This window comes from Oxyura jamaicensis, chromosome 13 (assembly GCF_011077185.1).
Source record: "Oxyura jamaicensis isolate SHBP4307 breed ruddy duck chromosome 13, BPBGC_Ojam_1.0, whole genome shotgun sequence".
In the NCBI taxonomy this organism is placed as follows: domain Eukaryota; kingdom Metazoa; phylum Chordata; class Aves; order Anseriformes; family Anatidae; genus Oxyura; species Oxyura jamaicensis.
In genome coordinates this window covers 6,805,466-6,829,205 of record NC_048905.1, presented here as the reverse complement: position 1 = coordinate 6,829,205, position 23,740 = coordinate 6,805,466, and the positions used below count along the sequence as shown (strand labels likewise).

Sequence of the window (23,740 nt, the reverse complement as noted above, 5' to 3'; positions counted from 1 at the left end):
TTGATTTGTGGCTTGCCCAGCTTCAAGTGAGAGTTCCGAGAGAATTCATTAACTTCATCTGTCAGGAGATGGGTCTGGGTGTCAGGATTGGCTGCTCCCCGTGTTTTCTTCCCAATGATCTGCTCTCTGGGAGTGGTAGCTCTAATCTGGGGCGATTACTGGGATTTGAGTGAGGAGAGACTTCCAGTGGAGGGGAGTATGTGATGGTTGTGCATGCTAATAGCTTCTTCAAAGCAAAAAGAATGAATGTTTTTTCAACAAATAGCTTGGACAGTTTCTTTAATATGGACTTTTTTTTTTCTTGAGATTTGCTGTTGTGTATGTGGTAAAAAAAAAACAAATTACATCATGAGGGAGATACCTGAACAAGAGAGAGAGTCCTACGGTGAGAAAGATCAGATAATTTTATGTCTGTTCTGAAAATAAATGTAAAGCACAACTAATAAATTTGCAGACTATATTACTTTTGGTGGAATGATAAATAGAAATTGTGTTTGCCATCGTGATCTTGCTTGTTGGGTGAGTGGGACTTGTTCAGATAAAATACATTTTAATACAGCCAGAGGGGAATCGTTTATCTAGGAATAATGAGGCTGCAGCTGGAACATGGGTCACAGCTCCGTGTGCATTGTACGATGGGGCAGGCACCAGAAGAAGCAATCCTGCCTATTGCACGCTCGCTTCTGCCCCTTTACCAGCACAAGCATTTGCAGAGCCATATGGTGACAGGAATCAAGGAACCGGGACCCCAAAAAGACTGATTTCTCACTCATTTTAATTCCCTGCTCTGCACCCACACAGCTGGAAAGGGCAACGGGGAGACATGGGGAGGGCACAGCTACTTCTGCAAGCAGCGCTGGCTTGAGGGATCCAGGCTTCACCACCTGGTGTTAGGTGCCCGGTGGGACCGAGCTACTTCTGGTGATTTGGGTTAAAAAATAATTGGCCTCAGTCAAACCTCGATGTTCGTCCTCTTTGCTGGAGGTCACCGCAGTCTTGGAGCAGCTGGTGTAAATGCTTGTGTAATCACTTCCAAGACAGTTCTGTCGAGAGCGAGGTGGCTTAGCTTTTGCTGTAGATGCTTTTGTTAGATAATTCAGACTGAACCCAGACAGATAGTGGCTGAATGCGTCAGCGTATCTGAGAGGGCAGCAGTGTGCAAGTGGGATGCTCTGGGGTGATAACCTAAGCCTGCATCCAGCACAGCCAGAATACCATGTCTGATCACCCCTTTGCAGAAGCAGAACTGTACCCTACAAAAAATTACCTGGAAAAAGAGTTAAGATAGGCAAGCACCTAGGCACGAGATCTGTGTGATGCTCCAGCCAGCGGGAGTAGGAGTACGGTTCTCACAAACTAAGCAGTTATGAACTCAAATAAGGAGGCAATTTTGTCCTTTCCGTGACACTGGTGAGACTGTCTGCTCTTCAATAACAATGTTGAAAATTCAGGAATAGTGGCAAAAAGTCATAAAATTAATCAACTCAGGCAGAAAAGTGCTTCAGTTGAAAGACATGAACAGCTCCGTCTGTTTAGAATCACAGAAAAGAATCAAGAGGGGTTGATTAGTAGTAGCAGGACTTTGAAAAAAGAGAATGGGCTTTTTAGTAAAGAGAAAAAAAGCCTGGAAGGGCCAATGCCAGGGAGCAGAAACCAGATGCATTTTTATTTGAAACGAAGCACAGATTTTTAAAGCAGTGATTACAAGTTGCTGGAACAAACTTCCAGAAACAGCAGGAGATTCTCTACCTTTTGGCACCTTCAGGTCAAGACCAAGCCCTTTCTGGAAGAGGTGCATTAGCCAGCTGCAGATTCTAGGACTGTATTCACGTGGCACTTAGCTGCTTATGATGCAAAGGTCAGATCGGGCAGAGTTCCTTCTGTTATTAGTATCACTATCTGGGCAGATGATCAGTCCTCTAGGAAAGAATTGAGGAGCAGAGAAAGGTATCAGGAGGAAGAAGTGAAGGTACAGCATTGCTTAACCCTGCTTTTTGTTCCTCTTTTAATGTAGGGGAGTTCCCAGTCCCTCAGCACTCCAGCCCAGGGCCAGTTCCCCACAGTACAAAGGTAAGCTTTCATTTTTCATGTGCTCCGTCTGTGCCTGAGGCTCCTTTGCAACAGGAGGACATCTCAGTGCAACCCCAAGCGCAGCCTGAGCAATCTACTCACATGCAAGACTGCTTTCTGTCCTGCATATCTAGAGGCCAGGAGAATAAGAGAAGTGATGTACCCTACAGCCAGAGTAAAGTTCCAGAACTACAAACTGCTGTCCCCATCCTTTAAAGTGTCCGTAAAATGGTGGTGCTGCAGAGAAGCACTGGAAGAAAATGTCCTAAAAACCCCCAGCTATCTGGTAGCAGCAGTGTGGTGTATGGGTTTTGATGCCATCTTTCAGGAGGTAACTACATGCTGTTGCTATTCTGGTTTTTACCAGACAGCCTGCAACTGGAGAACGTGGCGCCACCCCTCCCAAAGCTGCACATCAAGACTGGGTCTTGTCTGTTAGAGAGAGGAAAAGAGAAGCTTTGGGCTTTAAGGGGATATATCAGGTTGAGAGTCATAAGGTTATAAAGGTTATAAATTATATTATTGTTCTGTTTGTGGTTAAGCCTGTTAATTCCTTGCAATCTAGAGCTCCCCATTTTAAAAGTCAGTCAGTGGAGCAGTTGCTCAAGGACACTGTGAATGGAATGGAAATGTATTTCGGGTTTAACAAACTGGGATCCTCTCTTTGACGCGGAAGGGACCTACCCCACCAGAAAGGTGTTCACTTGGTCTGCCAAGGGGGTGAGAGCTGAGCTGCCCATCCGAGGAGGGGCCACTTCTGCAGGCCTCACAAGGCTCTCAGGAGAGGACATGAGTCAGTCCGTGTCTTGTCCTCCTGTGAGCAGCCCTGAGAGCTGGCTGAGCACTAAAGCTGTTGGGTGGCAAGGGGCATTTCTGCAGCGTGACTCCGAGTGCGGAGGCATCTCAGCTTACGTGCAGTGTGTGCTGCTGCCACTCGATGGCACTAAATTTGTACTCAAGCTCGGAAATGAGAGCTGCAGGCCAGACTAATCTTCCTCCCACCTCCCAGAGCTGTGGTAAAGTAAAAAATACTGTTCATTACTGAGAAAGAAAAGACATTGTCTTTGCTGTGCAGGATTTTATTAGGAGTGTGCAGTGTTCAGTAAGTTGACAGTATGGGCTCAGCTTGAATTGTGTAAAGGGTATACAGATATGTCAGTGCATGTTTGTCAGAGAGAAATGCCATTTGTGCTGCTGAACACAATGCAGGAGGGTGAGCAAGGGCTAACGTTACATCTGAGGAGGGGAGCTGCGTTAAATTCTGAAATGTTCTAATGATGTCAGATGTACACCAAGCTCCCTGATCAGAGGGGAGGTGAGCAATGTCCATAACACTTCACTAAACAGATGTCTGTGTAGGACAGGGAGATTTTTATGTGGACACATGACACCAGATTACATCACCCTCTTGATTACTACAGGACAGTATGAATACATCACTCAGCTCAGTTTCCAAGAAAAATCTCTTGCAGGGTTTGTATGTTCTTGCTGTCTAATAACTTTCTTCTCTGAATCCTCAGGGTGACCCAGCTCAGCGAGGGCATTTGGAGGAAGCTGCTTTCCAGTTGCAGCAGATTTTCCGGGTTGATATTTCCATTGCATTCAATATCCTTGGTAATATGGACTTGGATTTGTTTTGTCCTTAAACCACACATTTCACTTTTTGGAGGACCTCCAAATTGTTTCAGGTCTTGTGTGAAGACAGAGATGGCATATACCCAAGCTGAAGCCTCCTTTTAGCAATTTCAGCTGAGCTTTGAGAGATTTATTGCCCTTTGTCTCATCCTGCCACCTGATTTATATCAGCATATTGAAATCCAGGCTTGGTTGAAGTCTGCACTGTAGTCCTGACATCTGTAGTTAGAAATTAAGTCATCTCTGTCTTTTTGCAACACGAATTGTCTTATCTTCATAGCTCTTTTTTCATTGTCTGAGATCTCAGTCTTCCTGGCAAGCTGAAAAAGCAATTGCAGAACTGCAACTAACTCTTAAGAAGAGCTGAAGGAAGATGCAGTGATCTAAGAAAAAACTCCCTGCCCTACATACACCATTAGTAGCGGCACTAAAAAAGCAAGCTGTTTCTGCATGAACCATACATTGTGCTAGCTGATGATCCCTTTTTGCAATGAGACCTGAATAATTCCTAAAATGCAGTGTTGCTGTTTTTTCTATGGAAACTTTGGTTGTGGGGGATGAGGGCTGGTAAGCCAGCTAGGAGTGGACTGGGCCACTGAGCATGGGCCAAGGGTGGCCCAGTAGCTCTGGGGAAGGTTGCTGTGTTGGAGGCTGCATTCTGTCCTTTTTCTTTTCATCTGTTTTTACATTGTTTTCTTCTCAGGGATTGAAAGTATGAGAGCAGGCCACTACCAAATAGCTTATACCTGCTTCAAACTGGCAGCAGATCGAGGCTACAGCAAAGCCCAGTTCAACGTGGGTCTGTGTTATGAGCATGGCAGAGGCACAGAAAAAGACTTGGAAAAGGTATCCACAACTAGTAAAGTCATGTGTGTGTGGCACAGACCCGGAGAACGGTCTTCATGGGGTGCACAGGCACATTTCTCCTTTTGTATGGGTGTGACAATCTCTAAGTTGTGTTGGAAAATGCTGGAAATAACATAAACTGCAGGTTTGCAGCACTGGCTTCAGTGTTGTAGGTCCCCACAGAGATTTGCTCCTGAAATCCCCTTTGTCATTGCTTCTGAGGTCTTGTCGCAGGTACACAGGCTGTACCACTAGCAGCTGGGAGAGTACCCATGAGAAACCTGTCATGTTACTGTATTTAAAACACCACTGCACAGCCAAGGACTTCTTTACATCACAAGCCATCCAGTTCGGGTACCCTGACTACAGCCTGCCACCTAGTGCATGCTGGCCATAGTCAGCATCCTGTAGCTGAAGAGATCTGCAAAGACTGCTTGTTTTGAGTAATTGTGCAGATCCCCACTGGCACAAAATAAGCTTTGGTATTGTTGGCCCAGTGCCATCCTCTTCAAAACTCGGAGTTTTGACTAGAGAAGGCAGAGGTGGTTAGAGGGCTCTCGTACAGTGGTAGTCCACTGTCTCACTTGAACGACCTCATGTTCTTCAGCAGGGAAGTGTGGGAGGGCTGCCAGGGTAAGCATGTGCAGCTTATGATAGGTCTGGACAGAGAGGTTAAGCTTGTCCTGGCCAGAAGGGAGTCATGTCATGTTTGAGGGCATGTATTACCTGATTCACACAAGTGTTTCTCTGTTTCCAGGCAGCTTTCTATTACTACCGCGCGGCCAGCAGCTGTCACCCCATGGCACAGTACCGCTACGCTAGATGCCTCTTATGCCACAGTCCTGAAAATGAATGGCACAGGCTTCAGAAGGCAGTGTCTTTCCTGGAGCAAGCAGCAGTGGCTGGGCTTACAGAGGTTAGTGTCCACCACGTGGGAGTGATTATAAAAGCTGAACAAACATTTTCATAGGAGAGAACCATCAGGGAACCCTGTCTAAAAGGTTTGAACCACAAGACATCGTAGAAAGCAGCATCTTTGGGACTAAAAGCAAAATTCTTCCTACGTATTGATACCACTGCCTGTGTATGGGGGACAGTCTTGCCTGCACATGGAAGGCAACTAGGTGCCCATTGTGTCAGTAGTGCTGGTGGTCTGTTTTGCTGTTGGGCTTTTTAATGTGGCTCTCTTAGCACCCCTTCCATGTGCTTATGGGACTTTTCGCTTGTTGGTAATGGGCAAGCTCCAGGCCCTGTCACACGTCTGTGATTGAAATTCCCCTCTTGGCTTTCTTGACTGGGGATAGGATGCAGCCATAACCGATAGCCATTACCTAAGGCTCTTTCTCACTTTACAAAGAAAGAGAGCTGAGAAGCACCACTTCTTAGGAAACCTGTCAAGTTGTCCCTTCTTCTGTGCTGGATGTCCTTGGGTGTGCTTTGTTTCATCCAGCAGTGGCAGCCTTTCATGTTCCATGCCTGGAGAATCTGCGGCATGGATGGGATGTGCCAGCGCCCCGAGAACAGAAGTAGCTGCATGCAAAAGATAGGGGTCCACACCAAAGTGTGTTTCAGATTCCCAGAAGGCAAAGTGTATCCTCTATTATCACAGGTTGCCACAACATAAATATTTACATCAAACATCATGTTTTGACATACGTTTTTACATCACTAAAAGCAATTCACACTTCTTTGTCTTCTCAGAGTAAAGAGGGATTCAAACATCAGTAGGATGATTTCTCTAGATCTCTCTCTCACTTGCATTCACAGTGGAAGTGGCTTTCCAGAGTATCTTTTGTTCCTAAAGTTTAAGGCTTCCTATTTTGCCCCAGTCATCCCACTCAGCAAACATGAGCCTGACTAGAAAGTTTTAGGATGTGTCATTCAGGTGCCTGCTTTTGAATTCCCTCAGCTCTGAAGCTGGAGCCAAACATGTCTGTAACTGTTCTCTCCAACACCTAGATTAGACCATCAGCTTAGAAAAACTGACCTACAGTTGAAAAACTATATTTCACTGCCTCCCAGTGCAAAAGTACAGGTTGCTTTGGTGGAGGAACTTCCACGAGACGCTTTGAGTAGGAACAAATCCTTGTACTGTATCTGATTTTCCAAGATGATTCATCTGCATAGATCTGTGTACCCTGCCCTCCTTTCCCACTCTTCAGGGGATACGTTTAGGCATGTGCCATCTTGTGTTAAGAATGCAAGCCTTTCTGGCACTGACTGTATCTCATGTAGCACACTGTTCCAGGAAGTACATCTGCTGTGTCTTACAGACAGCTCACAAGTAGGAGCCATTCTCTGGCTCTGACTTCTGCAGTGCAGTTTAAAACAAGATTCTGGGTCTTGTAATGCTAGTGTGGTTGTATTTCTGTATGTATAGTGGAGTTTCGTAGATAAAATAGGATTTTTCATGTTTAGCGTGTCAGACTGAGTTTCTTAGGACAGCCTCCGTTCTCCCAACAGGTTCTGCAGCAAGCAGGGTACTGTGCACACCAGTCTTGCAGGTGTCCCTGATGAGTTGCCAGAGATTATGTTCTGCTCCAGCAGCAGAGCTTTTACTGGCATTTGGACAACTTGCAAAATCAGTAAAAGAAAGGAGTAATTAAGGTGGAAAATCCTGGCTGATTTCTGTTATGTGGTTTTGCTGCAGGCACAGGCTTATCTTGGAGTGTTCTACATGAGGGGGGTACAACCTAAGGAAAAGAGAGGTCTGAAGTACCTGTTGCTGGCAGCAAAGAATGGCGTAAGTAATCTCTTTGTAAGCTGTGATTGTTCTGAATTTGGGATTGTTGCAGGTGGCAATTTTTTGAAGGTGGGAGCAAGTGTCAGGATGGCACTGTGCTGCCTGAAAGGACAGAGTGGAAATCCCCAGCACACCCTGAGGACGAAACAGGCCCAGGGACGCAGACCCTACAAAATGTAATCATAGGAAAGCTGTATTGGGTTAGAGCAGTTCTTAGGACCAATGCTTATGCCTTTTCTGACAAATACTAAGCGTAATTTTAAAACTTTTCTGTTATGGAGCCCCTATGCCTCCTCCAGTCAAGCTCTTTCACTACTGTATCATTGGGAGAACTTCTTGTCTCTATCCTGAATCTATTCTTCAAAATAAGCCCATTATTTCTTGCCTTCTATAGAGGGGATGAGCAGACTATTTCTGTTTCTTTGCAGGGATCTTTTATGTACTTAAATATTTGAACTTGCATTCAGTCGGCTGTTGTTTCTGTTTTCTGTCTGTTGTCTAGATACCCTTGCTCTCTCTTGAACTTTCTCCAAGTGACCCACGTTGTTTTTTTTGAAGGGCAGTGCCACAGTCTTGGCATAGTACTGCTCCTGAGGCCTTACCAGCACTTAGAGGAGTAGACCTACAACATCGCATGTCTTGCAGCCTGGTTTTTGCGTTCTTTACAGCACCATGACATTGTTCACTCGTTTTCAGCTTGCACTTTATTGTAAGAGCTATTTTTTTTTCTGAAGAACTCTTTCATTTTATCTTGAGTTCACACAACTTTTATGTAACGGAAAATAATGAAAAACTTCCCTCTTCTCCTGGCAAGTACTTCTGATTCTGTCACCCTTCAGCATGTCCTCTCTGAGTCATTTCTTTTGCAAACTGCAGAGCAGTAGTTTATTTTGTCTCTCCTTGTAGTTAAACTGCTACATTTGTCTTGTCAGTGCTCTCTGTATTTTTCTAATTTTCGTCCATTGTAAAATGCTTTGGACTAAAACTGGACTCAGGATAGAAGCATTCCAGGGATCTTACATAATGAGATCTTCTGCTTAGTTCTGAACTCCCTTATAATATTGTTTTCCTATTTGCCTGCCACTGACCGATGTCTTGGTTTCGGAAACTGTCACAGTCACTCTCAAATTTCTTTCTGTAGGCACTCATTGTAGTTGTTAACACTGTTTTACCTGTGATTGTGCTGGCCACTCGTAGTGTTGTAGGATCTCCTTTAATTAATTCCTTACAGTAAGTTTGATCACTCTATATGACATTACAGCTGCAGCTACAACTCTGAGAAAAAAAAATAAATAAATAAAATCATGGGTTCACTGTTTCTCAGGTTGTTGCTCTGTTCTAGAGCCACGGGGGTAGCTCTGACAAGCGTTCTTCCAAACACGGCAGTGCTTCAGAGAACTGTGCTTTATTTTGGTTACCACTCTCTATTTCATCCTCCCTTATTTTATGGGAGCAACCACAGAATATAAAAAAAATAAAGAGTGTTCTTGGAGAACTGAGTCAGACCTTTGGATTTCAAAGTGTATTACGGTCATATCTGCCATGCTAATTTGGGATTCTCCCCTCCTGGCGGTGGTCTTTGAGGTGTTCATCATGTAAGAGACCACTAGTGGAATACTTCATACTTATTTAATCCTGCGTCTTGTCACATCTGAAGTGTCAATCCTTCAGCATGTTTATCTCATTCCTAAAGATGTTTATGGCTGTCATAAACTGAGACTTGCAACATTCTGCAAAGCACCCACTCATTGAGTTCTTTGCTTTCCTCCACCAGCTAGATCTCAGACAGCAACACTCGCAATATGTTCTTTTCTCATGGCTTTATTAAAACTTGCTACTTTTTTTTTCAAAGCCCTATTTAGATCACTTTTCTGTCAGGCTATTCCAGTAATGCTTCTGTCTGTTTCACTGGAAAAGGTCTGTGTGACCACTAGCCCATGTCGTCTTTTCAATGTCTTCAGGACTGTCATCTTGCTTGTTTGCTATCTGTGAGACCCTTTTCCTCCCATTGGATCTAAAAAATCAAGTGCACAGCTGACACGCCAATGTATCCTGCGTTTGGATTTGACTGCTGACCCATCTGCAGCGACATCGCGGATTTCTGGTTCATTCTCAGCCATTTCATATGTCTGGGTAGCTCAGGTGTTTTTTCTGTAATGCTTAGCTGCTTGACTTCACTTCTGCTGCTTAAGATTTCTTCTGGAACATGATTGTGTGGGGCAGCGCAAGATAGTGGCGCACTGTTGTGTCACGGGCCTGATGGCAGCAGGGCTGCCAAGGGGAATCTTCCAACCTTGGCAACAAGCACCTCTGGCATTTGTTATGTTTTCACAAGACATCTGTGTGAACCGGGGCAGGGCAGTCCGCAGGGTGTGCTCACAGTTTGGGTGTGATCAGGATGTGGGTGCAGCCAGTCCTCGTAGCTCTGACCCCCGAGGCAATCTGGATGCTCTATGGAGACAGCTGTTCCTTTGTTCCGGTGACGCAGAGCTGGACGGTGAAGGGAAAGCGGTGACTTCAACTGGAAAGGGATGGGGAGGAGAGCAGTTGGAGGTGTCTGGTAAGAAATTCTGCTTGATGATGTGCTCATCGAGGGACAGGACTAAATTACTGAAGATACAGTCTGAGGGACCAAAGATAGAGGAGTAAATGTTGAAGGTGGTGTTAAGGACTGTCTGTTCTGCTTTTGTGTGCTCTCGTCACTTCTCTCTCATGCGTTGCTGATCACTGTGCTGTTTCCTGTGGCTAGGATGCCCAAAGCAGGTATCACGTGGGTGTTTGCTATGAGAAGGGCCTTGGGGTGCAACAGAGCCTGGCAGAAGCGATGAGACACTATCGACAGGCAGCTGCTGCGGGGAACAGGAGCGCTCAGGAGAGGCTGCAAGTGATACAAGAGGAGATGAAAGGTACCGGGGGCAGCAGGTGAAGAGGGTTTGTTGGATTGCATCATGTAGTGCCCCCTTAAAAGTGGGGCCTGTATTGCCAGAGTAAGGGTAGCAGAGGACCATGGCAAAAACAAGTCCTTTTTAAGAAAGGGAAGGGAGAGCGTTCCTTTCTCGGTTGTTTTCACTTCTTACCAGCTATTTCCAGTCAAGTGGAGAAACTGTTCCCATAATCTGATGCGTCATTAATATCTTGTTCTAATGTACTTGCAGATGTGCAAAGAAAGCACCCGTTCCCTTGCGGTATTCGAGCCTCTTCCTCCAGCCCCTGTTTCTGGGCCTTTGAGCACATGCCTGCAGGTCTCTCCACCTCCCAGCCCAGACAATCTGCCCTCGCCCTGCCCCACTCCTGGAGCGCAGACAGACTCCACGTGATGACGCTCAGCAGTGCAGAGTGGAGCCATGCCCTGGGAAACAAGGTGACTCCGCTGGAGCTGTAGTGCTTGAGACCCACCCCTGCTGCTACTAGAGCAGCTGGTAAGTGAAACGAGGAGGCGGAAGGGAAGGTGGATGTGCTCAGCCTGTGTGGGACTGGACGCAGGGTAGTAATGAGTCAAGAGAGCACTTTCTGTTAATGGAACAGGAGCCATTTCTAAATATCGGTGTTTTCAAAACAGACCTTGTGATATTTCCTGTGCCACCACATAGCTTGGCCCTCTACCTACCAACACAAGAACATTTCTTATGCTCCTGCGCTTCCATATGGAGCTACTGTGACTCCAAAGACGCCACAGTGGGTACGATCTGGGGCTATAACTCCAGTAGCCTTGCACATCTTTCACATGGTGTCTGAGTGAGGTTTACAAGCCACCATATGGTGATGCTGGCAACTAACTCTGTTGTGGGTCTGCAATCTCTGAGGCAATTTGATCTCAGTTCAAGGCTACGCTACCAGCACAATCTGGGCTTCTCTCTACACAGACATTGTAGCAGTTAAATCTGCTTTCAGACCGTGTCAAAGCGGTGGAAGGAAGAGAGTGAATTCTTGTTATTAGGGCACAGGTTTTTGTGGGATGCAATTGATGGATCCACCTGTGCTGGTGAAAGTAATGCTGTCTTCAGCCTTTGTCAGTGCCCTTCAGTCCCCAGTTATTATTCCTTCAGCTCTGGCACTGAGCTGCTCCCATGGGGACACCCCTTTGAGTCACAATGAGCAAGGTTTGCTTCAAAATTTATATCATACATGTTTGCTAAGCACGTCAGCTCATTTCTACCAAAGTGGATAAGGGATGCTCCCAGCGGGCAGTAGCCACTGTCAGGCAGGCAGAGGCAAGCAGCTGGTATGATAATTTCTTCCGCTGGGGCAGCTGAATCCGGAAAAAGACATTTGTCCACACAAGTTTAAACTGGTTCAAGGGCATCTGTACAAACTGTCCGGCTTCCTGTAGCTGTGTGGCTCTGGTGCTTTGTGTAGATCAGGCTCTGGAAAACAAAGGCAACGGCCCCATCCTGAACTTGCTGTGGTCTCCATTCAGCAAGGGAGGGGCACGGCGAGAGCGCAATGCATCTGATAGCTCAGATTGTTCTTCTAGTCTGGTCTTTCTGCCCAGACCAAACTTTCTTAGACCATTTCCTTTATCAAGCAGGATACAATTAGCAGGAAATTCCTCGGGTGGGTTTCCTATTCTGTGATAATCCACAGCATGCTTACGCAGTGGTCAGGACAGGACGGGGTAAGGGATGGGGGGAGTTGAAAGCAGTTTGCAGAATCAGGAAATTGAACCCAGAGAGGAATTTGTCTCCTTTTAAATCTGCTTACCGTAATGTATTTTTGTGTAAAGATTGTCCTTTGAGAGGCACATCAAAGCAATGCACCAGAGGAATATGCAAGGCTGTGCCGTGTTTGTCCTCTGTGTGCATTCCCAAGATGCAGAGGAGTCCTGTAGGGCTGCATCTCCTCACAGTCACAGATATGCCACCCTCATAGCTTGCACAGCTGCATCTCAGTTAGAATTTGGCTCCCTGTCATTGTTTTGGTGCAAGAGCCTGTTTTGTTTGTGAAACAAAACAGCAAGACATTCCTATTAGCATTGCGGCTGTGCAAGCACGCTGGGGTAAACCCATCAGTGTAATTTATTGCCAGAGATGGGGTCATCTGTAAAGCACTTCAGGGAAAACCCAAATACAACAGTGGGTATTTGGGGTACTAAGAAGTCCACCCGGGGAAATCTTACCACGTTGCTCTTGCTATTCGGTCCCAAGAGCAAGAGGAAAAAAACAAAGAAAACAAAAAGAAAAGAAAAAAAAAAAAAAAAAAAACTTTTTAATTTACTTTTCTTTAAATTATGTGTATGATTCTCTGCTGCTGTGGCTTGTGCATGTGCGTGGTAAAATCAGGGCACGGTAACCTCCAGGTGCATGGGTAGGATGTTCTTGTGATGCTCCAGATCACATCTGCTTGGTAGTGCTGCCCGTTCTTTTTCAACTTAGCAGTAAAGATGAGATCTAAAAGTACTACCCAAAGACACCTGGTGCAACAGCCCCACTGTCAGCAAATTAGCTTTGGAGAAACCTGTGTTGTGTGAACTGCAGTACCTGTGGAGAGCTCAGTGCCGTATTGTTAACGTAAAGATGCTGAGGGAAAGAAAGCAGTGTGTGTAAAGCACTGCTGGCCCTGCGCTGTGGTGGAGGGGAGGCTGGCAGCCCCTTCTCAGCATCTTTTGTAGGAAGCAGCGGTGCTGTTAGCAGTGGAGGTGATGGCTTTACCCTCGTTCCCACAGCGTGACTCTGCTCTCACCTGTGTAACCGCTTTGCCAGCATGCCCCAAGTTTGATCTGTGCTTTGTGTCTTAGTTGGAAGGCAAAAGCTATGGCACAGAGAAAAGAGTCCTGTGTGTGCACGACCCAGCTGTGCTTACCTGTGGTTTTCATTCTCCTAAAACTTCTGTTCCTCCCATACCCGTGTGCCAGCCCTGCGCTGTTGCATAAGCCTACAGATCCGCTCCCAGTGCTCATGCCCCTGTTGTCTTTCCATTCTGAGAGCAAATCCCCACAGTTAACGACACCTGTGCGTACTTCTTCCTCTGTTACTAACATCTAGATCTTAGCGTTTCTACACGTCCTGTTAACCCAAAACAGTCTTACTGCTCACATGCACGCAGGTCAAAATGAAAACCTGTCATATGGGTGAAGCCTGTGACTGAATATTGCAAAACTGTTTTCACGCTTCCCTTTTCCCAGTTTACCTTTGACAGACTCCAGCCATCTGTTGTCTGCTTCTGGGCAAGGACTGTGCTCCAAAATCCAGTGGCCTCAGGAGAGAGCAGGGAGAAGGGAAGTGTGGTCACCTAGGGCAGCCACAGGAGAGATGCCAAAGCAGAAGTAGCGATCTTGAGGCATTTTACAAAATGCCAAATTCACAGTGGCAGAACGCACAGAAGCTGAAAGCATTGGTGGGAGACAACAGGCAGAAATCCCCTTTCTGAGCTGCCATTTCAGGCTTTCTGCAGTCACCGACCTGTGTCAGCTATACTTGTTGCAGAGATGGTAGTGTTAGAAAAAAAAAAACAATTTTATTTAAATAAGAACTGAGATCCTGGAGCCCAATTCTGCAGCATGCTGCAAAGTCCATGACCGTGGTACTTTATGCTCCGTGGTGCACTGCCTGTAATCACGTGGATGTATCTGTGTTGTTCCCTGGTGTCATCTGACAAAGCCCCCTCTCTCAATCTGCCTGCCCTGGGAGGAGGGGGCCCTCCTGCTGTTACGTGAACTGAGTGTGATTGTAAAGTGAAAGGGGAGGGTGGGAGAGGAGGAGGGCTAGGAAGGCAGGAACAGGCAGGGAGAAGGGAACTTCTTCCACCACAAGGTGAAGTCAGTCATGGATAAATTTGACGGGGTGAGACAAAGGAAGAAATACGCCTGTCATGATCAGTCTAGGCATGGATGGCACTATGAACTTCTTAAAATACGCGTGTGCACCCAGATACAGAACGCTATGTTTGACTCTTGTCTCCTTGTCACAGCCACCACACTGCCTACAGAACAGGAGCACTGTCGTCCAGCCCAAGGCTCTTCCCACGTGCTGACAGCTGCCGCAGAAGCCCTGAGCCTGTTTCACTGTGGACTTGGACCTTCTGGGACAGAATCATTTCAAAGAGGGTGCTCATTTCTGAGAGGAAAGTGCTGGCCAGTCTTGTCCCAGCAGCGTTTGAGTCAGACCCAGCCCCTTTGCCAAAGGTCTCAAAGGTCCGTGGTTTCTCCTGCCTCGCAGCTTCCTCGTCCTGAGGTGAATGCAGAGAGTCGGGGGAGAAGACGTTGTCCTTGTAACTCCCGGTGAGCGGCAGGGAGAGCCGCGCGACCCATGCTGGGTCAGCAGCCGTCAGCCTCTTGAGGGCCAGCTCTGGAGGGAGTGAAAACAAGAACTGTTGGTGAGACGCATGGCAGAGGAGATCAAAGGAGAAAAAAAAATGAGAAATTAGGAGACTTCCTGAGATCCGGTGTTGCAACACTGGTTGTAAGCAAATCTAGGGATAGACTACCAGCAGCATCACTCAAACCAGCAGCTTAAAAACCAAGCAAACTAGAACTGTTTTAAAACAACTGTTTGTTTTTAAATATAAGAACCATTAGGATCACTTTGAATTCCCATTTGTTGCGGTTTCAAGTGGCACTTCACTAAATTGTTAGCAAAGCCAAAGAAAGTGAATGTTCAGGACTAGCTAACGGGGAGACAACAACGGAAAGCTTTCAAGGGGGAAGTGTCAAACAGAAAAATTGTCACTAGTGGACTTCCCTTATCAGTCACTCGGGAGTGGGAATTTGCTGCTAAACAGTCAGATTGAGACCGAAAAGAAGTGGGTTATTGTGAAAACTAATAACAGAACTGGAATGAAATTCTGAATTATAAAACGCACAGCTGGGTGGTTGAGGACTAGTAACACAGCATTGAGCTATAACGTATTTGTTCATCGATTGGAAACAGATGAGGAGCAGTGGGAGCCTGGTGTGGGCGTTGGCTGCAGGCTCATTAAGTACCAGTAATGTGATTCTGCCCTGAAATGGGCAAATGAAATGATACAATGTGTTGGTCAAGATATTCCCTGTTGGCATAAAGACATATCTGTGGTATTGTTATTAGGTCTGGCAAGACCTGATTAGGAGAATTACATACAAATCTGATTACCCATCCCTGGGAAAGAGGATCTGAAATGACAGAAGTGCAGAGAAAAACTGTTGAGATGAAAACAAGGGCAAGTCTGAGCTTACAAGGTGGACACCCCAAGAGGTAGGGCTGCTTAGCCTGAGGAAGCAAATGCTCACTGGGGATTTGACTGCAACCTGCTATTATTTTGATGAGATAAGCACCAACAAAGGAAATCGCTATGCTTAAAATAGCGTTGGCAAAAGAAGAAATGATTAAAAGTGTCCGTGAATAAACATATACTGAAAATTAAAGGAAGGACCCCATAGCAGAGTGAGCCTGGAATAGCTTCCCCATCAGACGACAGGAAAGGAAGTGGGGATTCTTGTTTTTAAGGTAGAGCTTTGCGGCTGATAAACAGGCTCTGACGCGGTACACAGAAGCTGCTGTCCAGCCCCGCACTGATTCATTCCCAAAGCATAACGAACCCCTGGAAGGGGTGAAGCGACAGGCAGGTTTGTGAAACGCTCAGAGAGCAGGGAAACAGCTGGTGTCTGCTAACACAGCACAGGATACCCCGACAGTCCCAGTCAGAGGGCAAGGCCTGGTGTCGTTATAATCATTTTGCAGCTCTCACTGACATCAGGTGACGTCAGAAAGCAGCGTCCCCATTCTCCTGCACTTCTGCTGTTTCTAGAAGATAATCAATAACCAGCCAGAGCTGGGGACGTGTGGTCCTCCGTTTGTGGCTGGTCAGTCAGCAAGACAAGTCTCCTTCCTCTAAGTAGTTACCCTTTTTCTCTGAAACAGAATTTTGCCTCAGGGTGCTTGGGGCGAGGGGGAGCTGGGAGTGAAAGCCTGGTAAGGAGAGAAAGGCAGATACAACACTTAAATTTTGTTTCAGTGGAACCCCCAAAATTCTTACATCTTGGTGAACTTGCAAGCCTTCTTTCTGCAATCTCAGTATTTCCTCTCAGTCGCAGCGACTGTTCCTTAAGAGATCTCCCAGGCATGCTGAAGCCCCATGTGTTTGCTTTAAAACAGCACAGTTCTGTCCTCCGCAGTCTGTGAGAAGCCACCAAATCCACGGAGCAGTGTGATGCTTTGGCTCGGGAGCGGGGCAGAACAGCAGTGTGCTCATGGCAGGGAGAGCTGAGACTGTTGGCCGATCATCCCGCCCCCTGTGGCCATGAAATCTTATAATTAGGTATGTTTAATTTGACTGATAACTCCTCCTTGCCTTATTTTAATGGTGTGTTGTTTTATAATCAATAAAGATGTATCTTTTTCCAGCCACGGAGTGCTCTGTTTCACTGCTGGGGAGAGGTGCTGATAGCAGCCCTGAGCCGAGCCGGCAGCTCAGTGCTCGCGGTGCAAACACCCAAAGAGCCGGCGGGGCCGGACCACTCGCGCAGCTCTCCCCCCGCTGTGAGTAACACAAAGGCCCAGACAGCCTCAGCCAGCTGTTATGATACTTGGAGCACAAGCAATGCTTCCTTCCTCCCTCCTTCAGGATGCAAGTCCACTTCTCTGTTTGTGTTTGGGAAGAAGGAAGGAGTCCAGCAGCTCCATCGTCTGCGCTCCGTTGCCTTTTTGGGAAGGTCTGGGCTCACAGCTAAGATTATTTTTCAACACAGAAACAGCTCAGCCTCTTTTATCACGTCCAGCACTACTGTGTGGGCAGGAAGCTCCGCTGGCATAGCCTCAGCCTGCACCAGCGGTGTTTACTGCAGAATTTGAGTAATTTGGCAGTACTGTATCAAATCCAAGAAGAATGGGAGATGTCCCTTTATGGCCACGCGTGGCCGTAGCTCAGATTGTCTGGGATGCAGGATGCTACCTGCTGGGCAGGACTGGACAGGGACAGATGTGAGCCCCTCGCTGGGGCTGGCGCGGGTCGGCAGAGCCGTGGGCTGGAGCTGGGCAGCCTGTGCCTGCCTGCCCCACGCTGCTGCCCTTCAGAGCCGAGGAGGCTGGCGGCTCTCGTCTCACCCGGCACCGCTTCTTCTGCTCCTCGCTGGAACAAAAGGGCAGGGAGGCAGCAAGCAGCTCCCTCTGCACGGCAGCACAGAGGTGCCCGGTGCAGAATTTACTGCAGTCGCTCCCTGGCTTACTTCCCTGGGTGCTAAAGGCCTGCTCGCAGGTGGCGTGGGGAGTACATAAACCAGTGTTATAAGCTGAGCATAAAACCATAACGTGGCAGGCCATAAACAGTCCTGAAGAGCACCAAAGGCTGCTAATAAGCTTTTTGCTAATCAGTGGACTTGGAGAGCTCGAATGGAAGGACCAAAAGCTGTGCAAGGACCAGAGAAGGTGAGGCCACAGCAGCAAACCTCGATGAATTCTTCATGCCTACGCTTGCTGCAGAGGAGCACGGAGGCTCCACAAAGAAATCTCTGCTGCAGGACGTGAGTCAGACAAACTCTTTCAAATGGAAATGCCAGTGGAAGAGATTTAGAACAAATCAATAAAAGGAACATTCAGACTATGTCAGGCCCAGATGGTACCTACCTCAGAGTGCTAGAGGAATTCAGATACGAAATTGCCTGGCTTATTAGCTGATGTTCATTAACTACCGCTTCAAATGAAGGCAGTATCGGAGGAACAGAAGGTAGAAACGGTGACATGAGGTTCTGAGCTCATAAAGGTGGGCCTATTCTGGGCAGGTTCATAGAAATTATTCTGTATGAGCAGATAGCTGAATACCTGTTACACAGGCAAGAACTGGCACAGCATTTGCGAGACTGTTTTCCAAATTTCCTCCAAATTTCTTGCCGTATTTGAAGGAGGTGGGTGAAGAGACCAGGCTGACAGAGGACACCTGAGCTTGCAGAAGAGCACCAGGCAGGCTCGCAGAGGACCTGAGCTCTGCATTAACCTGAATTACCAGCCAGGCTGTGATAGGGACTAAGGTGAGTTAAAAGCTAGGAAGCAAGAGCAGGAATAAATCTTCCCCAGAAAGAGGCCATTAGTGGAGTCCCAACAAAGTCTGAGACCTGCGCTTCTCACCACAGTGATAAGAGACGTGGAGCAGTGGCTGGTGGTGGTGCCGATCCCACTAAAATACCCCGAAGAGGGCAAAGTGAGGAGCTGCTGAAGGCACCAACACCCAGCGACACGAGCAGAAAATGGCTGATGGGGTTTCTGTGCCCCCAGTTGCCGGATAACTGGCATGGGGAAGGGCACCTCGTGTACTGCGGACCCCCTCCCATGCACAGGAGGGATTTCAGGGCCACCGTAAGCAGTTCAGTAGGAGCTTGGGCAGGAAGGGAATGAAGACCAAACCAGAAGACACCTTATACCACCAGTGCAGGTGAATCCTAACCACTGCGCACAATTCTGCTCACCGCATCTCAACAAATAACGAAATAAATCAGCGAGAATGTAGAAAATAACCAGGATGGTAACGGGAGATGAGACTAGAGCCATTCAGGCTGGTGGGAAAGAGGTGCCTGATGGGGCTCGGGGGGCCTAGAAGGTCGCAAAGGGCTCAAGAAGCACAGCTCTTCTTTCTCACTGCATGGACCGGACGACCATAAAGCAGGGGCTCTCGGGCCAGCATGGAAGCAGAGTTTGCACATAGCAAAAAATGCCAAATGCCAGCTGCTTCCATCTTCTGAGCGGGGTTGGCGTGTTCCTTGGGGACGTCCCGCCAGCCCCAGCGAGCCCCCAGCTCGCACTGGACGCGGCGAGGCCACCTCACCTGCCTGCGGCTCCAGGAGGGTCTCCAGCTCCTCTCCCACCAGCTGCGGCACGGAGAGGTCGAAGCCGCTCTCCGAATCGCGGTCCTCAGCTTCGCTCTCGCCGTGCCCGCTGTCCTTCGTGCTCAGGCAGTCGGCATCCAGCCCCGCAGCCCTGCAAGGGTCCCAGAACACTCAAGTCAGGCTTTTGCTCCTGCCTTGCCTATTGTTTTGGAGGTTGTGGTCTTAATCCCCCACGAAGTGACCCCGAGGTGGGATGTGGGCGTTGTTCTCCCGCTGCCGTCACCCAGCAGCTCCACGCACCCTGCCCGTCTGCAGGCGGCCCTCCGGCTGGGCCAGCCAAGGCTTGCAGCTTTCTGAAATGCCACTTTTGCAATCATTTTAGTCTAAGGTGTGTTTTTTTTTTTTTTTTTAAAAAAAAAAAAAAAAAAAAAAAGCCTGTGAGCAAAAGCTTGGACATCAGGGGTGCCACAGACCCTCTGGAAATTGGGCTCGGGTGCTGGGCTACACATGGGGCTGCTCCACAGTTCTTGCCCAGGAGGGTTTCTATCCCATGCAGGGGGATCCCAAGCTAATGGGGAGCTGCTGGCCTTTCCCCATGAATTCGGAGCAGCTGCCCATGCCCAGGGCAGGTCTCCCTCCCTCACCGTCCAGATGGAGCTGGTAACAAGAAAGGCGGAGAAAGCTGCGTCTGCCCCTGGCCTGGGCAGGAGGGGACAGGGGGATGTGGTGAGGCAGTGACGAAGCCCTGGCATTCTCAGGAGCTTTCACCCAGCGATGGCAACACCACAGCACCTTTCCATTGTGCTTGAACACAGCTGTGTTTCCCCAGCAAGGACGGGCAGATGGTTTGTGGTCGAGGGGGAGCTCATGGTGTGGAGGGAGCTGCCAGAGGTGCCCCAGAGCATCCCCAGCAGGGAGCTGGTACCCACATCAGCATGGAGGTGGGAGCAGAGCAGCACAGCCACCTCCAGAGGCAGGACCTGCCTCCTTGCCCCGCTGCTTGTCCCATCTCCGGTCAATGAAAGCGGGGCGAGCTGGTGCCCCTGCTCCCGAGGCCACTGGGGCTGAAGCGGTGGCAGCAGAGAGACAGGGGAGGGCTGAGAGCAGACCTTACCTGCTGCCGTTCTTGGCCGTGTACTTGTTTCCCCTGTGATTTGTTTTGGGCTGGAACTGGCCCTGGTGCAGCAGAGACAGCAGCTGAGAGATTTGCTGTAAGGCAGGAAAAGCCTGTTGAGCCCTGCAAACACCGCTCAAGCTGCTTCCTGCCAGGATGTCCCCTCCGAACCGCGCCACCTTTTTATAGCGTTTCCTCCTCCTGCAGATGGTTCGGCATCCCCACGCGGGGGAAAACAAGGCACCGAGCAGCTCACCTAGCCCCGAGCTTCCCTTGTGCCCCTGCCCTTGGTACATGGGGCTGTCCCCTCCTCCCCATGCCCAGTGCCCCAGGTACATGGGGTTGTCCCCTCCTCTCCATGCCCTGTGCCCTCCACCCCAGCTCCCTGCATGTCCTGGTGGGCATTTGGAGACCCCCTACCATCCCCTGCATGTTTCCAGCCCTCCCCCGGGGTTAGGCAAGATTCTGGGGGTCTCCACACCTCCAACAAGACGTGGAGTATCTCCTACCTGCACCGGGGCCGACTCCATGGCGAACTCCCCGTTGGGGCTCTGCTCCGCCAGGGCTACCAGCGAGAGCCGGACCAGGCTCCTGAGGATGTGCTGGTGGGGTGGGGGCTGCCCCGGTCCCCGCGGCGCGGCGCCCGCTGGCTGGGGTGGTGACAGCAGGGACTCTCCCAGCAGTGGCTTCTCCGAGCCTTCACCACGCGGCGGGACGTCCGGGGGGCTCACGGATGCATTTTTGGGTCTGTGGGGCTGGCAGGGCCGGCGCTGCATGGCGGCAAGGTTGAACATCCCTTGCTCCTCATCCGAGTCCTTCGAGGTCCTCTGGTTTCTCAGGGTCCTGTAGAGAGTGGGGGTGAGGTGGAGGGGAGGCTGCGGGGAGCCCTCTGGGCAGGGCTGGAGAGGCTCAGCACCCTGGGGCCGGCCCCGCAGCGCTGGGACCAGGTGGATGTCGGCCTTCTGGATCTGCCGGGGCGGCTTCTTCAGCTGCTGCTGCCTGCGGGCGTCCTCCGCCTCCCTGCAGTTGTAGGCCATGCCGTCCTTTTTCTCCTTGCTGCGCAGGGACAGGGTTAAAGCCGAAAGGAGGAGGCACCCGCCCAAGAGAGCGGCCAAGCAGATGACAGCCACCACGGGTGGGCTCAGCCGCCCCGGCTCCCAGGCAGAGATTTTGGAGAAAGCCCCGTGGCGTCGGAAGAGCAGGCGCACCCGTGCCTGGGTGTGCAGGGGCTCGTCCCCGCTGTCGCTCACCCTGATGGCCAGGTCCCACCGGGTGCCGGCGAGGCTGGTGGCATTGGTGCTGTTGAGGAAGAGCTGCCCTGAGAGCGGGTCCAGCACGAAGAGCCCAGCGCCGTCCCCGCCCACGAGGTCAAACCTCAGAGCCCCGTTGAGACCGGAGTCTCTATCCCTGGCCACCACGGTGAAGAGGAGGGGAGCGTTGGAGCATGACACCGGTGTGGCATTGGCCACCACTGTCCCCAGGGTGCTCCCGTTCCCAGGGGTCACCCAGACGCACTCCGTCTCGGTGCCAACCAGGACGGACAGCGTGGCCACGCCGCCAACCAGTGCCGGCTCGGTGACAACGGGCGCGTTGTCGTTCCGGTCAAGCACAGCCAGCCGGACGGAGACGTTGGAGGCCAGCCTGGGGTGGCCGCCATCCTCTGCGGTCACCAAGAACTCCAGGCTGCTCATCTGCTCGTAATCAAAAGCTTGGAGGGCAAAAACCTCCCCGGTGGTGGGGTCGACGGAGACCAGACCTGAAACCGAGGTGTCCCGGATGCTGTAGGTGATCTTCCCATTGAAACCCAGGTCGGGGTCGGTGGCATGGACGGTGAGCAAGGAGGTAGGCGCTTCGCCGTTCTCCTCCACGGTGCTCTCGTAGGCGGCCCTCTCGAAGGAGGGGGCATTGTCATTGACGTCACTGATGCAGATGGTGAGGTGCTTCAGCACGGCCAAGGAGCGCTCGCCCTGGTCCCGCACCACCAGCGTTAGGTTGTACTCGGCGCGCAGCTCCCTGTCCAGCGCAGCGCTGGTCATCAGCAGGTAGCTGTGGCTGTTGGTCCTCTTCAGCCTGAAGTGCTCATCCCCGGGGCTCAGGGAGCAATGCACCTGCCCATTGTTCCCTGAGTCGGGGTCACTGGCCGTCACCAGGGCCACGAAGCTGTCTTTGGGGACAGCTTCCGAGAGCACGGGTGCCTGCGCCGCCCAGGTGACGTGGACGTCGGGCGCGTTGTCGTTGACGTCCAGCACTTGGACCACGATCTTGCAGTGCGCCGGGATGGGGTTGGCGCCCAGGTCCCTGGCCTGCACGTCCAGCTCATAGGCATGGGTCTCCTCGTAGTCCAGCGGGCGCTTCAGGACCACGCTGCCCGTGCGGGCGTTGATGCTGAAGGCACTCAGCACCTCCGGGGGCGCGTGCTTGCTGAGGCTGTACTCGATCTCCCCGTTGGGACCCTGGTCGGGATCGGTGGCCGTGACCGTCACCAGGAGGGTCCCGGGCGGAGCATCCTCCCGAACCTCAACCGCTAAGGAGCTCTCTGCGAACACGGGGCTGTTATCGTTGGAGTCGAGGACGATGACTTTGATTAAAGCAGTACCCGACTGTGGTGGCTCCCCATGGTCAGCAGCCGTCAGCACAAGGTCGAAGGAGGAGTGCAGCTCCCGGTCCACCTCTTTAACCACGACGAGCTCTGCGTGCTTTGTGCCATCGGAGCTGGAGACAACATCCAGCGCAAAGTGCTCGCTGGGGGACAGCGTGTAGGAGCAGCGTGCGTTGGGGCCAGCATCAGCATCCAGGGCTCGGTCCAGCGGGATGCGCGTCCGCAGCGATGCGCTCTCTGACATCTCCAGCTCCAGCTCAGGTGTGGGGAAGCGGGGCGCGTTGTCATTGATGTCCAGCACTTGGACCTCCACGTGGATCAGAGCCAGCTGCCGGGCGGCCAGCACGTCAAAGGAGACCCAGCAGGGATCGCCGTGCCGGCACAGCTGCTCCCTGTCCACCCGGCCGGCCGTGCTCAGCTCGCCGTCCCCGCTCCCCACGCGCAGCGGGAACCCCCCGGGGCTCTGCAGCAGCCGGAAGCTTTCCTCCGTTTCGCCGCTCTCACCCCACTCAAAGTGCTCGGCCAACGTCCCTATCACCGTGCCCTCCGGCACCTCTTCGTACAGCCGGTATTGCACCGTGAACGTGGCCACCTCCTGAGCATCGGCGGAGAGGAAGAGGTACCACCAGAAGGCCGGGAGCTGCAGAGCGGAGTGACCCAGCAGCAGCAGCCCGCTGACGATGCCCATGGCCCCGCCGCTCCGGCCGGCGGCCGGTGGCTTCCCTGGCTGCTTCCACATCCCCGAACGGACCTCAGGGCATGCACGAAGCCGCCGCATCTTCTCCCGTTGCCGAACGTGACTCACCAGCTGGAAAGGAGCAAGAAGAGCACGGAGGTCCGGAGGCTGCCCCCTGCCCTGCCATCGCCCTGGGATGGGTGGCAGGGCATCGCGGGCTGGGACGCCGTGGCAGGGAGCAGAGGGACCGCCACCACCGCGGCCCGGGAGCGGTGTCCGGCAGCGGGAGGTGGACCAGCCGTGCTTCCTATGGAAACCCCACCTACAGG

The 23,740-nt window shown here is 50.7% G+C and overlaps 2 protein-coding genes across 2 annotated transcripts in view; one reads left to right on the top strand and one right to left on the bottom strand.

Annotated features, from left to right (window-relative positions):
* The window catches only part of DELE1 (DAP3 binding cell death enhancer 1), a 21,489-nt gene extending 7,149 nt beyond the window's left edge, over positions 1-14,340 (top strand). Inside the window, exons 7-14 of the mRNA XM_035338940.1 lie at positions 2,015-2,070; positions 3,591-3,684; positions 4,409-4,551; positions 5,309-5,467; positions 7,202-7,294; positions 10,044-10,200; positions 10,450-10,713; positions 14,201-14,340. Coding sequence (XP_035194831.1) covers positions 2,015-2,070; positions 3,591-3,684; positions 4,409-4,551; positions 5,309-5,467; positions 7,202-7,294; positions 10,044-10,200; positions 10,450-10,676 — 929 coding nt within the window. The 3' untranslated portion in view covers positions 10,677-10,713; positions 14,201-14,340. The remainder of the gene's footprint in view (positions 1-2,014; positions 2,071-3,590; positions 3,685-4,408; positions 4,552-5,308; positions 5,468-7,201; positions 7,295-10,043; positions 10,201-10,449; positions 10,714-14,200) is intronic.
* Positions 13,723-23,740, bottom strand: PCDH12 (protocadherin 12). Its single transcript, XM_035338455.1, has 4 exons — positions 20,646-23,740; positions 20,137-20,231; positions 19,022-19,173; positions 13,723-14,577 (listed from the first exon to the last, which is right to left on the bottom strand). The coding sequence occupies exons 1-4, from the start codon at positions 23,511-23,513 to the stop codon at positions 14,213-14,215; spliced, it is 3,480 nt and encodes a 1,159-aa protein (XP_035194346.1). The 5' UTR covers positions 23,514-23,740; the 3' UTR covers positions 13,723-14,212.

Bases quoted from the DNA above. Each gene is read 5' to 3' on its own strand.
- PCDH12 (XM_035338455.1), bottom strand. From the start codon at position 23,513: ATGCGGCGGCTTCGTGCATGCCCTGAGGTCCGTTCGGGGATGTGGAAG. The intron at 19,174-20,136 runs GTAAGGTCTGCT...GGACCCTTGCAG, and splicing joins ACGGCCAAGAACGGCAGCAG to GGCTGCGGGGCTGGATGCCG. The intron at 14,578-19,021 runs GTGAGGTGGCCT...CACTCCCTCCAG, and splicing joins CCTCCTGGAGCCGCAGGCAG to AGCTGGCCCTCAAGAGGCTG.